At 41.5% G+C, this 15513-nt stretch overlaps 1 protein-coding gene across 1 annotated transcript in view; it reads left to right on the top strand.

Annotated features, from left to right (window-relative positions):
* The window catches only part of PIG-G (phosphatidylinositol glycan anchor biosynthesis class G), a gene marked incomplete at its 3' end in the record, with an annotated part of 258420 nt that overhangs the window by 59127 nt on the left and 183780 nt on the right, over positions 1-15513 (top strand). The window contains 1 exon segment of the mRNA XM_070086539.1: positions 674-856. Within this exon segment, the coding sequence (XP_069942640.1) occupies positions 684-856 (173 nt within the window).

Here is a 15513-nt window from a genome sequence, read left to right as displayed (position 1 = left end):
TATTATATATATATATATTTATTTATTTATTTATTTATTTATTTATTTATTTTGAAGTATGATCGCTACATTTGTCTGAAACAAAAAGTTATACTGGCCTGGCAACTCAAAAAAGTGGGATGTCTCGGGTTTCCTTATAGCTACTGGCTGCATCCCAAGTGCCTTCTGGAGTTTGTCATAATATAGGCATGTCATGAACACTGTTTCTTGTGCCCACACTAAAGCACATCCAGGGAAGCCTAGAGAATTGTCTTTACATTTACTAATGTACTTAGAATTGGTCTGTTATCATTTGCCCTAATCTTTCACTCAGTGTGGTGGAACGATTTTAGGCAAAGCTGATCCGCACCACAACCCAAAATCTGTTGTTTAATGGCTTTGTTACATTGATGGCTGTCCAGGAAACTCCCCAGATGTGAATCCCATCGAGAACCTAGGCTGAGATAGTGATCTTCATCGTTATTTTCATATGTAAGTGGTAGCTGTGAGAGAGTGCTTGGCTGAAGAATACTAAGCCCTGATGGCAAGTAGCTAATAATTGCTGTCCCACCACCACATCTATATTATTCTTATTGCACAGTATGCTGTTTTCATTTTTATTTATTAATTTTTGTGTATTGTTTTGTGCATATGTGTATATGTTAGTGACAGTATTTCATAACTTTCTTGACAGCACATGGCATATGCTCATCAGTAAGTGCATCTTTATGATGATGAGACTAAGTGGTCTGTCTCACCTGCTGATAGAACAAGTGGCTGTTATTGCTGCGCTGGTAGCGTATCTGACCGGTATTGTTACAGTCAGACCACAACCTTTGCCACCTGAGGACCTGCTTTCTACTGACCCTCCTACCAGGTAAACTGATCTTACTGATCCTGGAAAGCAAATAATGCAAATATTTTAACACAATATACAACTTTTGTTCATATTCAGTATTTGAATTATGTCTTCATTAAGCTTGAAGTGTGAGGTAACAGAGGGTACTAACACTGTGAGACTTCTGACACTGAGATTTCTGTCACTGAGGATTCTAACACTGAGGGTTCTAACACTGAGGGTTCTGACACTGTGAGACTTCTGACACTGAGATTTCTGTCACTGAGGATTCTAATACTGAGGGTTCAAACACTGAGGGTTCTGACACTGAGGGTTCTAACACTGACCAAGAAGAATAGTCACTCCAGTCTGACTATCATATATAACTTGCCCACAGTTTTTTTACATCAAATATTGTCAGTATTTAATCCATCTTGCATCTTTACCAAAACCAAGTTGTATTTTGTAAAGCATTGTACTAACATATACAATTTTTTTAGCTTTCAAACTATAGAGAAAACTCAGTACTCTTACTGATCAGATCTCTAAGCCTAGTAAAAATGTCATTGAAATATTCTATGTATCAAGAACCATTATTGTAATTCTGACCACGAACCATAACTCTTCTGTAGCAGCTGTAACATAACACAGTAGTTGAGAAACCCGCAGAGTGAGGTATTTTTACTGTGAGGCATTGTGCATTTTTCCAGAGCTGTGTGTCTGGTATTTTAGCTCCTTGACTGTCAGTGTCGTATATATACACATCTTACGAGCCAGTGTTTCTGACATGTTAATATGCCATAATTCTAGTGGCTTCAAATCAATCGGGAGAAAGCTGGTAGGCCTACATGTGAGAGAATGGGTCTGTGTGGTCATTGTGCAAAGTATAAAAAAAGTTCTGCAGCATGCAATGCATAATGACGAAAAAAACTCCAACCGTGTTTTTGGATTGAAACTCCGACTTTGAGGCTTATTTTCATGTAGTATATATGGCTGTATTCTCGTTTTCATGGTCTCATTTGATAGAAGACACATTACAGAAATAGAGATGATTTTGATTGGTTTTGCAATAAATCACATAAATGTTAAACCTAAAACCCAATCTAACTTTATTATTTTTTAAATACACTACCTAACAGAATACTCCATTCTACTGAATGTACAACAATGCATACAACCATATGACCTGTCTTTGTAATACTCACTTGTGCTTTATAGTAATCTGTTTACATTAAAGTTTTATCACTGATTTCATCATTGCTTAGTTAATCTTAAGTTAATTTTAAGCCAGCCCGTAATGCTATGCATAGTATAAGTGGCTTTGGCATGCTGCTCTTATCTGTATTTTTTGTACCTCTGTATGTGTGCTCAAATTTTTAAATAAATAAATAAATAAATAAATAAAAAGGACCTTGAAATTGAGCTCAAATTAGCGGAAATGTTTGATTTTTGCCAGTGTTCGAAAGTAAACAAATGGCATCACTGTCCAATAAGTATCCAACTAGCCATTCTAATATGCAGTCATGAATGGGTTGACATTACAGTGGACCCTCGACCAATGATGGCATCGTATAACGTTAAATCCGACTAGCGATACATTTAAATGCAAAAATTTTGCCTCGACTAGCGCTAAAAAACTCGACCAACTCGATTCGTTCCATTCGAGACGCGTCCACATGTGGCCTGAGCGTGCCTCACTTGTCCCGTGGGTGCCAGTGTTTACAAGCCAGCCAGCCACCGCGGTCACATTCAAACATACAATCGAAACATTTCATATTATCACAGCGTTTTTAGTGATTGAACCTGCAAAATAAGTCACCATGGGCCCCTAGAAAGCTTCTAGTGCCAACCCTACAGCAAAAAGGGTGAGAATTACTATGGATATGAAGAAAGAGATCATTGCTAAGTATGAAAGTGGAGTGCGTGTCTCCGAGCTGGCCAGGTTGTACACAAAACCCCAATCAACCATCGCTACTATTGTGGCCAAGAAAATGGCAATCAAGGAAGCTGTTCTTGCCAAAGGTGCAACTATGTTTTCGAAACTGAGATTGCAAGTGATAGATGTTGAGAGACTGTTATTGGTCTGGATAAACGAAAAACGGATAGCAGGAGATAGCATCTCTCAAGCGACCATATGTGAAAAGGCTAGGAAGTTGCATGACGATTTAATTAGAAAAATGCCTGCAGCTAGTGGTGATGTGAGTAAATTTAAGGCCAGCAAAGGTTGGTTTGAGAGATTTAAGAATCGTAGTGGCATACATAGTGTGATAAGGCATGCTGAGGCTGCCAGTTCGGACCAAAAAGCAGCTGAAAAATTATTTTTTTTTTTATTATCACACCGGCCGATTCCCACCAAGGCAGGGTGGCCCGAAAAAGAAAAACTTTCACCATCATTCACTCCATCACTGTCTTGCCAGAAGGGTGCTTTACACTACAGTTTTTAAACTGCAACATTAACACCCCTCCTTCAGAGTGCAGGCACTGTACTTCCCATCTCCAGGACTCAAGTCCGGCCTGCCGGTTTCCCTGAATCCCTTCATAAATGTTACTTTGCTCACACTCCAACAGCACGTCAAGTATTAAAAACCATTTGTCTCCATTCACTCCTATCAAACACGCTCACGCATGCCTGCTGGAAGTCCAAGCCCCTCGCACACAAAACCTCCTTTACCCCCTCCCTCCAACCCTTCCTAGGCCGACCCCTACCCCGCCTTCCTTCCACTACAGACTGATACACTCTTGAAGTCATTCTGTTTCGCTCCATTCTCTCTACATGTCCGAACCACCTCAACAACCCTTCCTCAGCCCTCTGGACAACAGTTTTGGTAATCCCGCACCTCCTCCTAACTTCCAAACTACGAATTCTCTGCATTATATTCACACCACACATTGCCCTCAGACATGACATCTCCACTGCCTCCAGCCTTCTCCTCGCTGCAACATTCATCACCCACGCTTCACACCCATATAAGAGCGTTGGTAAAACTATACTCTCATACATTCCCCTCTTTGCCTCCAAGGACAAAGTTCTTTGTCTCCACAGACTCCTAAGTGCACCACTCACTCTTTTTCCCTCATCAATTCTATGATTCACCTCATCTTTCATAGACCCATCCGCTGACACGTCCACTCCCAAATATCTGAATACGTTCACCTCCTCCATACTCTCTCCCTCCAATCTGATATTCAATCTTTCATCACCTAATCTTTTTGTTATCCTCATAACCTTACTCTTTCCTGTATTCACCTTTAATTTTCTTCTTTTGCACACCCTACCAAATTCATCCACCAATCTCTGCAACTTCTCTTCAGAATCTCCCAAGAGCACAGTGTCATCGGCAAAGAGCAGCTGTGACAACTCCCACTTTGTGTGTGATTCTTTATCTTTTAACTCCACGCCTCTTGCCAAGACCCTCGCATTTACTTCTCTTACAACCCCATCTATAAATATATTAAACAACCACGGTGACATCACACATCCTTGTCTAAGGCCTACTTTTACTGGGAAAAAATTTCCCTCTTTCCTACATACTCTAACTTGAGCCTCACTATCCTCGTAAAAACTCTTCACTGCTTTCAGTAACCTACCTCCTACACCATACACTTGCAACATCTGCCACATTGCCCCCCTATCCACCCTGTCATACGCCTTTTCCAAATCCATAAATGCCACAAAGACCTCTTTAGCCTTATCTAAATACTGTTCACTTATATGTTTCACTGTAAACACCTGGTCCACACACCCCCTACCTTTCCTAAAGCCTCCTTGTTCATCTGCTATCCTATTCTCCGTCTTACTCTTAATTCTTTCAATTATAACTCTACCATACACTTTACCAGGTACACTCAACAGACTTATCCCCCTATAATTTTTGCACTCTCTTTTATCCCCTTTGCCTTTATACAAAGGAACTATGCATGCTCTCTGCCAATCCCTAGGTACCTTACCCTCTTCCATACATTTATTAAATAATTGCACCAACCACTCCAAAACTATATCCCCACCTGCTTTTAACATTTCTATCTTTATCCCATCAATCCCGGCTGCCTTACCCCCTTTCATTTTACCTACTGCCTCACGAACTTCCCCCACACTCACAACTGGCTCTTCCTCACTCCTACAAGATGTTATTCCTCCTTGCCCTATACACGAAATCACAGCTTCCCTATCTTCATCAACATTTAACAATTCCTCAAAATATTCCTTCCATCTTCCCAATACCTCTACCTCTCCATTTAATAACTCTCCTCTCCTATTTTTAACTGACAAATCCATTTGTTCTCTAGGCTTTCTTAACTTGTTAATCTCACTCCAAAACTTTTTCTTATTTTCAACAAAATTTGTTGATAACATCTCACCCACTCTCTCATTTGCTCTCTTTTTACATTGCTTCACCACTCTCTTAACTTCTCTCTTTTTCTCCATATACTCTTCCCTCCTTGCATCACTTCTACTTTGTAAAAACTTCTCATATGCTAACTTTTTCTCCCTTACTACTCTCTTTACATCATCATTCCACCAATCGCTCCTCTTCCCTCCTGCACCCACTTTCCTGTAACCACAAACTTCTGCTGAACACTCTAACACTACATTTTTAAACCTACCCCATACCTCTTCGACCCCATTGCCTATGCTCTCATTAGCCCATCTATCCTCCAATAGCTGTTTATATCTTACCCTAACTGCCTCCTCTTTTAGTTTATAAACCTTCACCTCTCTCTTCCCTGATGCTTCTATTCTCCTTGTATCCCATCTACCTTTTACTCTCAGTGTAGCTACAACTAGAAAGTGATCTGATATATCTGTGGCCCCTCTATAAACATGTACATCCTGAAGTCTACTCAACAGTCTTTTATCTACCAATACATAATCCAACAAACTACTGTCATTTCGCCCTACATCATATCGTGTATACTTATTTATCCTCTTTTTCTTAAAATATGTATTACCTATAACTAAACCCCTTTCTATACAAAGTTCAATCAAAGGGCTCCCATTATCATTTACACCTGGCACCCCAAACTTACCTACCACACCCTCTCTAAAAGTTTCTCCTACTTTAGCATTCAAGTCCCCTACCACAATTACTCTCTCACTTGGTTCAAAGGCTCCTATACATTCACTTAACATCTCCCAAAATCTCTCTCTCTCCTCTGCATTCCTCTCTTCTCCAGGTGCATACACGCTTATTATGACCCACTTCTCGCATCCAACCTTTACTTTAATCCACATAATTCTTGAATTTACACATTCATATTCTCTTTTCTCCTTCCATAACTGATCATTTAACATTACTGCTACCCCTTCCTTTGCTCTAACTCTCTCAGATACTCCAGATTTAATCCCATTTATTTCCCCCCACTGAAACTCTCCTACCCCCTTCAGCTTTGTTTCGCTTAGGGCCAGGACATCCAACTTCTTTTCATTCATAACATCAGCAATCATCTGTTTCTTGTCATCCGCACTACATCCACGCACATTTAAGCAACCCAGTTTTATAAAGTTTTTCTTCTTCTCTTTTTTAGTAATTGTATACAGGAGAAGGGGTTACTAGCCCATTGCTCCCGGCATTTTAGTCGCCTCATACGACACGCATGGCTTACGGAGGAAAGATTCTTTTCCACTTCCCCATGGACAATAGAAGAAATAAAAAAGAACAAGAGCTATTTAGAAAAAGGAGAAAAACCTAGATGTATGTATATATATATATGCATGTGCGTGTCTGTGAAGTGTGACCAAAGTGTAAGTAGGAGTAGCAAGATATCCCTGTTATCTTAGCGTGTTTATGAGACAGAAAAAGAAACCAGCAATCCTACCATCATGCAAAACAGTTACAGGTTTTTGTTTCACAGTCATCTGGCAGGACGGTAGTACTTCCCTGGGTGCAGGAATTCAAGGAGTACATAGAGGCTGAAGGACTGAAACCTGAACAGTGTTTAATTGTGACGAAACAGGCCTGTTTTGGAAGAAAATGCCAAGCAGGACCTACATTACTCAGGAGGAAAAGGCACTCCCAGGGCATAAGCCTATGAAAGACAGGCTTACTCTGTTGATGTGTGCTAATGCTAGTGTTGATTGCAAAGTGAAGCCTTTATTGGTGTATCAATCTGAAACTCCCAGAGTGTTCAGGAAAAACAATGTCCTCAAGGCTAATTTGTGTGTGCTGTGGAGGGCAAACAGTAAGGCATGGGTCACTAGGGACTTTTTCTATGACTGGTTACATCATGCATTTACTCCCACTATGAAAAATTAACTAATTGAAAAGAAATTAGACCTTAAGTGCCTCCTGGTATTAGACAATGCTCCAGGTCATCCTTCAGACTTGTCAGAGCAACTTTCTGGGGACATGAGCTTCATCAAGGTCAAGTTTTTGCCTCCTAATACCACTCCTCTCCTGCAGCCCATGACCAGCAGGTCACTGCAAACTTCATAAAACTCTACACAAAAGCTATGTTTGAGAGGTGCTTTGTAGTGACCTCAGAAACTCAATTGACATTAGAGAGTTTTGGAGAGATCACTTTAGCATCCTCAATTGTGTAAACATTATAGGTAAGGCTTGGGAGGAAGTGACTAAGAGGACCTTGAACTCTGCTTGGAAGAAACTGTGGCCAGAATGTGTAGACAAAAGGGATTTTGAAGGATTTGAGGCTAACCCTGAGAAGCCTATGCCAGTTGTGGAATCAATTGTGGCATTTGGGAAGTCCTTGGGGTTGGAGGTTAGTGGGGAGGGTGTGGAAGAGTTGGTGGAGGAGGACAATGAAGAACTAACCACTGATGAGCTGCAAGATCATCTTCAGCAAGAGGCCAGACCTGAGGAAATTGCTCCGGAGGAGGGGATAGAGAAATTGAAGAAGTTGCCTACTTCAAAGATTAAGGAAATGTGTGCAATGTGGCTTAAAGTGCAAACCTGTTTTGATGAAAATCACCCTCACACAACTATTGCAAGCTGTGCTGGTGACTATTACACTGATAGTGTTGTGAAACATTTTAAGAATGTCATAAAGGAACAGGAGATACAGGCCTCTATGGACAGATATGTTGTGCGACAGAGGTCCAGTGACTCTCAAGCTGGTCCTAGTGGCATTAAAAGAAGGAGGGAAGTAACCCCGGAAAAGGACTTGACACCTCAAGTCCTAATGGAAGGGGATTTCCCTTCTAAACACTAACACCATCCACACTCTCCCCTTCTCCCATCCCATCAATCATCACCAGATCTTCAATGAAGGTAAGTGTCATGTAATTGTACATGTCTTCTTCAGTTTGTGTGTATTAAAATTAATATTTCATGTGGTAAAATTTTCTTTTTCAATACTTTGGGGTGTCAGGAACGGATTAATTTGATTTCCATTATTTCTTATAGGGAAAATTAACTCGACTAGCGATAATTTCAACTGATGATGGGCTCTCGGGAACGGATTAATATCGTTGGTCGAGGGTCCACTGTACTTATACAATTATTACAATAATACAATATTATTATTATTATTATCACACTGGCCGATTCCCACCAAGGCAGGGTGGCCCGAAAAAGAAAAACTTTCACCATCACTCACTCCATCACTCTTTTGCCAGAAGGGTGCTTTACACTACAGTTTTTAAACTGCAACATTAACACCCCTCCTTCAGAGTGCAGGCACTGTACTTCCCATCTCCAGGACTCAAGTCCGGCCTGCCGGTTTCCCTGAACCCCTTCATAAATGTTACTTAGCTCACACTCCAACAGCACGTCAAGTATTAAAAACCATTTGTCTCCATTCACTCCTATCAAACACGCTCATGCATGCCCGCTGGAAGTCCAAGCCCCTCGCACACAAAACCTCCTTTACCCCCTCCCTCCAACCTTTCCTAGGCCGACCCCTACCCCGCCTTCCTTCCACTACAGACTGATACACTCTTGAAGTCATTCTGTTTCGCTCCATTCTCTCTACATGTCCGAACCACCTCAACAACCCTTCCTCAGCCCTCTGGACAACAGTTTTGGTAATCCCGCACCTCCTCCTAACTTCCAAACTACGAATTCTCTGCATTATATTCACACCACACATTGCCCTCAGACATGACATCTCCACTGCCTCCAGCCTTCTCCTTGCTGCAACATTCATCACCCATGCTTCACACCCATATAAGAGCATTGGTAAAACTATACTCTCATACATTCCCCTCTTTGCCTCCAAGGACAAAGTTCTTTGTCTCCACAGACTCCTAAGTGCACCACTCACTCTTTTCCCCTCATCAATTCTATGATTCACCTCATCCTTCATAGACCCATCCGCTGACACGTCCACTCCCAAATATCTGAATACATTCACCTCCTCCATACTCTCTCCCTCCAATCTGATATTCAATCTTTCATCACCTAATCTTTTTATCCTCATAACCTTACTCTTTCCTGTATTCACCTTTAATTTTCTTCATTTGCACACCCTACCAAATTCATATACAGTAGTCTGCATAAAAGTAAATCTTCTATTTTTTGTGTGAATAAAAATTAAAAATAGAAAGCAAGAGTAATGTTAGTTTAATATCTTTGTTATGCACCCAATACCCATCCTGTGGGCAGTAGTCAAAAGATTACAAAGGTGGAAACATAAACACATATGCAGTTTAATAGGATCCTTTATTGACAACGTTTCGCCCACACAGTGGGCGTTTTCAAGTCACAAACAGATCTACTTGGGGTGGAAGGTACGCGAGTATTTATTGTCAGGTTCAGAATGTTGAGGTCAGGTGGAGAATGCTGCATCTGATGATCTACCGGGTGGGGTTATAGAGTCTAAAATCTTGGGTAGCTTGGCAGGGGTATTGGACAAGTTGTGAGGAGACCTTCTGCAGTGTTCTATGTCCTTATGTGGGATAGCGATGAAGAAGTTTCTTGGCAAGTGGTTCAGCTATGTTATAGAAGCCATTGTTCTGGTTGAAATTGTTGGTTATAGAGATAAGCGATGATTCCAGGATTCTTCGGTATCGAGTGTTGTCTTCTGTGGCGATAAATCTTGAGTTTCTGTAGTTAATTAAATGGTTGTGTGAATTGTGATGTTGTACACAGGCATTCCTTGTATCGTCAGTCCTGCTTGCGTATTGGTGTTCTGAAATACGTGTTTGGAGGTCTCTTGATGTTTCGCCCACATATAATTTGTTGCAGTCATTACAAGGGATTATGTATACCCCTGCAGAGGATGGAAGCTTGTCCTGTCTACTACTGGTGATGTCCTTGATGGTCGTGGTTGTGGAGGTAGATACTTGGAATGATGTATTGGAAAAGATGTTGGAAACATGTTTGGCAATGGAGTTGGTGGGGAGGACTATGTATCTCTTCTCGGCAGTGTCTTCTCTGGGTGTGTTGAAGATGTTTAATGCCCGCCGTCTGCAGTCTCTGATGAAGTGACGAGGATAGTGGAGTTTAGAAAATACTTGTTCAATTATAGTGCATTCTTCCTCAAGGAACTCATTGCTGCAGATTCTGAGTGCGCACAGGAAGAAGCCTATAATTACACCACGTTTAGTTTTGGTGTTGTGGTGAGAGTAGAAGTGGAGAAGATCGTTTTGGTTGGTTGGTTTTCGATAGACTTTAAAACGAAGTTCATGGTCAGTTTTGCAGAGAAGAACATCAAGGAAAGGAAGAGTGTTGTCGACTTTTTTCTTCAAAGGACTCGCCACATTCCGAGGAACTCAGAACAAGGGAAGAAACTTCTTCACACCATACCCAGCAACCCCAGTCCTGCCAGAATGTACGGCCTACCAAAAACTCACAAGCCTGGTATCCCATTGAGGCCCATATCTTCGGGAATAGGCAGTGCTCCCCACCAACTCTCAGGAATTCTCGCAAAACACCTCTCCAAACTCTTGGGCACTATCAGTCCAGCACATCTCAAACACTCGGGTGATCTTCTCAATCGCATTCGCAACATCAACATCAGGAACAAGAAACTTTCCAGCCTTGACGTAACTTCCCTATTCACCAAAGTGCCTACTACACAAGCCATCGATCTCCTGCATAGAAAAATTGACGATTCACTTGATCTTCCTATTCCAGCCAGCGATTTCATCGACCTCGTTGAACTATGTGTCGGCTTTATGTGGTTCTCTTTCGAAAATCACCTCTTTCAACAGACTTTTGGTCTACCCATGGGCTCACCACTAAGTGCCGTCCTGGCAAACTTATACATGGAACATCTGGAAGCCGAGCGTTTCTCCACCATTATTCCTTCGACTGTCACCTGGCTCCGTTATGTTTGGGGTGCCAGGCATAAATGATAATGGGAGCCCTTTGATTGAACTTTGTATAGAAAGGGGTTTAGTTATAGGTAATACATATTTTAAGAAAAAGAGGATAAATAAGTATACAAGATATGATGTAGGGCAAAATGATAGTAGTTTGTTGGATTATGTGTTGGTAGATAAAAGACTGTTGAGTAGACTTCAGGATGTACATGTTTATAGAGGGGCCACAGATATATCAGATCACTTTCTAGTTGTAGCTACACTGAGAGTAAAAGGTAGATGGGATACAAGGAGAATAGAAGCATCAGGTAAGAGAGAGGTGAAGGTTTATAAACTAAAAGAGGAGGCAGTTAGGGTAAGATAAAACAGCTATTGAAGGATAGATGGGCTAATGAGAGCATAGGCAATGGGGTCGAAGAGGTATGGGGTAGGTTTAAAAATGTAGTGTGGTTTGTGGTTACAGGAAAGTGGGTGCGGGAGGGAAGAGGAGCGATTGGTGGAATGATGATGTAAAGAGAGTAGTAAGGGAGAAAAAGTTAGCATATGAGAAGTTTTTACAAAGTAGAAGTGATGCAAGGAGGGAAGAGTATATGGAGAAAAAGAGAGAGGTTAAGAGAGTGGTGAAGCAATGTAAAAAGAGAGCAAATGAGAGAGTGGGTGAGATGTTATCAACAAATTTTGTTGAAAATAAGAAATAGTTTTGGAGTGAGATTAACAAGTTAAGAAAGCCTGGAGAACAAATGGATTTGTCAGTTAAAAATAGGAGAGGAGAGTTATTAAATAGAGAGTTAGAGGTATTGGGAAGATGGAGGGAATATTTTGAGGAATTGTTAAATGTTGATGAAGATAGGGAAGCTGTGATTTCATGTATTGGGCAAGGAGGAATAACATCTTGTAGGAGAGAGGAAGAGCCAGTTGTGAGTGTGGGGGAAGTTCGTGAGGCAGTAGGTAAAATGAAAGGGGGTAAGGCAGCTGGGATTGATGGGATAAAGATAGAAATGTTAAAAGCAGGTGGGGATATAGTTTTGGAGTGGTTGGTGCAATTATTTAATAAATGTATGGAAGAGGGTAAGGTACCTAGGGATTGGCAGAGAGCATGCATAATTCCTTTGTATAAAGGCAAAGGGGACAAAAGAGAGTGCAAAAATTATAGGGGGATAAGTCTGTTGAGTATGGTAGAGTATGGTGTATGGTAGAGTTATTATTGAAAGAATTAAGAGTAAGACGGAGAATAGGATAGCAGATGAACAAGGAGGCTTTAGGAAAGGTAGAGGGTGTGTGGACCAGGTGTTTACAGTGAAACATATAAGTGAACAGTATTTAGATAAGGCTAAAGAGGTCTTTGTGGCATTTATGGATTTGGAAAAGGCGTATGACAGGGTGGATAGGGGGGCAATGTGGCAGATGTTGCAGGTGTATGGTGTAGGAGGTAGGTTACTGAAAGCAGTGAAGAGTTTTTACGAGGATAGTGAGGCTCAAGTTAGAGTATGTAGGAAAGAGGGAAATTATTTCCCAGTAAAAGTAGGCCTTAGACAAGGATGTGTGATGTCACCGTGGTTGTTTAATATTTTTATAGATGGGGTTGTAAGAGAAGTAAATGCGAGGGTCTTGGCAAAAGGCATGGAGTTAAAAGATAAAGAATCACACATAAAGTGGGAGTTGTCACAGTTGCTCTTTGCTGATGACACTGTGCTCTTGGGAGATTCTGAAGAGAAGTTGCAGAGATTGGTGGATGAATTTGGTAGGGTGTGCAAAAGAAGAAAATTAAAAGTGAATACAGGAAAGAGTAAGGTAATGAGGATAACAAAAAGATTAGGTGATGAAAGATTGGATATCAGATTGGAGGGAGAGAGTATGGAGGAGGTGAATGTATTCAGATATTTGGGAGTGGACGTGTCAGCGGATGGGTCTATGAAAGATGAGGTGAATCATAGAATTGATGAGGGGAAAAGGGTGAGTGGTGCACTTAGGAGTCTGTGGAGACAAAGAACTTTGTCCTTGGAGGCAAAGAGGGGAATGTATGAGAGTATAGTTTTACCAACGCTCTTATATGGGTGTGAAGCATGGGTGATGAATGTTGCAGCGAGGAGAAGGCTGGAGGCAGTGGAGATGTCATGTCTGAGGGCAATGTGTGGTGTGAATATAATGCAGAGAATTCGTAGTTTGGAAGTTAGGAGGAGGTGCGGGATTACCAAAACTGTTGTCCAGAGGGCTGAGGAAGGGTTGTTGAGGTGGTTTGGACATGTAGAGAGAATGGAGCGAAACAGAGTGACTTCAAGAGTATATCAGTCTGTACTGGAAGGAAGGCGGGGTAGGGGTAGGCCTAGGAAAGGTTGGAGGGAGGGGGTAAAGGAAGTTTTGTGTGCGAGGGGCTTGGACTTCCAGCAGGCATGCGTGAGCGTGTTTAATAGGAGTGAATGGAGACAAATGGCTTTTAATACTTGATGTGCTGTTGGAGTGTGAGCAAAGTATCATTTATGAAGGGGTTCAGGGAAACCGGAAGGCCGGACTTGAGTCCTGGAGATGGGAAGTACAGTGCCTGCACTCTGAAGGAGGGGTGTTAATGTTGCAGTTTATAAACTGTAGTGTAAAGCACCCTTCTGGCAAGACAGTGATGGAGTGAATGATGGTGAAAGTTTTTCTTTTTCGGGCCACCCTGCCTTGGTGGGAATCGGCCAGTGTGATAATAAAAAATAATAAAAATATTCTCCTCATAACTCCCAGGCGCTTCAACGTTCAAGCTCTCCAAGACAAGCTCAACCAGGTCGAGCCCTCAATCCAGTTCACACTTGAAGAAGTCGACAACACTCTTCCTTTCCTTGATGTTCTTCTCTGCAAAACTGACCATGAACTTCGTTTTAAGGTCTATCGAAAACCACCCAACCGAAACGATCTTCTCCACTTCTACTCTCACCACAACACCAAAACTAAACGTGGTGTAATTGTAGGCTTCTTCCTGCGCGCACTCAGAATCTGCAGCAATGAGTTCCTTGAGGAAGAATGCACTATAATTGAACAAGTATTTTCTAAACTCCACTATCCTTGTCACTTCATCAGAGACTGCAGACGGCGGGCATTAAACATCTTCAACACACCCTGAGAAGACACTGCCTAGAAGAGATACATAGTCCTCCCCACCAACTCCATTGCCAAGCATGTTTCCAACATCTTTTCCAATACATCATTCCAAGTATCTACATCCACAACCACGACCATCAAGGACATCACCAGTAGTAGACAGGACAAGCTTCCATCCTCTGCAGGGGTATACATAATCCCTTGTAATGACCAACAAATTATACGTGGGTGAAACATCTAGAGACCTCCAAATACGTATTTCAGAACACCAATACGCAAGCAGGACTGACGATACAAGGAATGCCTGTGTTAAACATCGCAATTCACACAACCATTTAATTAACTACAGAAACTCAAGACTTATCGCCACAGAAGACAACACTCAATACCGAAGAATCCTGGAATCATCGCTTATCTCTATAACCAACAATTTCAACCAGAACAATGGCTTCTATAACATAGCTGAACCACTTTCCAAGAAACTTCTTCATTGCTAACCCACATAAGAACATAGAACACTGCAGAAGGTCTCCTCACAACTTGTTCAATACCCCTGCCAAGCTACCCAAGATTTTAGACTCTATAACCCCACCCGGTAGATCATCAGATGCAGCATTCTCCTCCTGACCTCAACATTCTGAACCTGACTATAAATACTCGTGTATCTTCCACCCCAGGTAGATCTGTTTGTGACTTGAAAAAGCCCACTGTGTGGGCAAAACATTGTCAATAAAGGATCACATTAAACTGCATATGTGATTATGTTTCCATTGTGCCGGTATTTTATACCATTTATTTTCTTCAGATTACAAAGGTACATAATGGGTCCAGGGACTGGACCCCAAAGTTATGATAGCTGAACTAGTTACAAAGGTAATGAACTCCAGGTAGATCTGGTCACAATCATGGCAAGTTACAAAGGTAATGAATCAGCCTCACTCCTATACAGTGGACCCCCGCATAGCGACTTTAATCCGTGCAATAGGGCTCATTGTTATGCGAAATGATCGGTATGCGAATGAATTTTCCCCATAAGAAATAATGGAAATCAAATTAATTCGTGCAAGACACCCAAAAGTATGAAAAAATTTTTTTTACCACATGAAATATACATTTTCCTACACACAAAGAGAAGGATACATGCACAATAGTAGAGTAGTACATGCACAATAGTAGAGTAGTACATGCACAATATATATTGTGCATGTACTACTCTACTAAATGAAGAATAAATGACACCTACCTTTATTGAAGATGCAGCAATGACTGATGAGACACTGTGTCCTGGGAGTGCCTTTTCCTCCTGAGTACTGTAGGTCCTGTTTGGCATTTTCTTCCAGAACAGGCCTTATCACACTGTGTATGCCACTACGATTCTTAAATCTCTCAAACCAAC

This window comes from Cherax quadricarinatus, chromosome 19 (genome assembly GCF_038502225.1).
Source record: "Cherax quadricarinatus isolate ZL_2023a chromosome 19, ASM3850222v1, whole genome shotgun sequence".
Classification (NCBI taxonomy): Eukaryota; Metazoa; Arthropoda; class Malacostraca; order Decapoda; family Parastacidae; genus Cherax; species Cherax quadricarinatus.
This window is presented reverse-complemented; position numbering and strand designations above follow the sequence as displayed.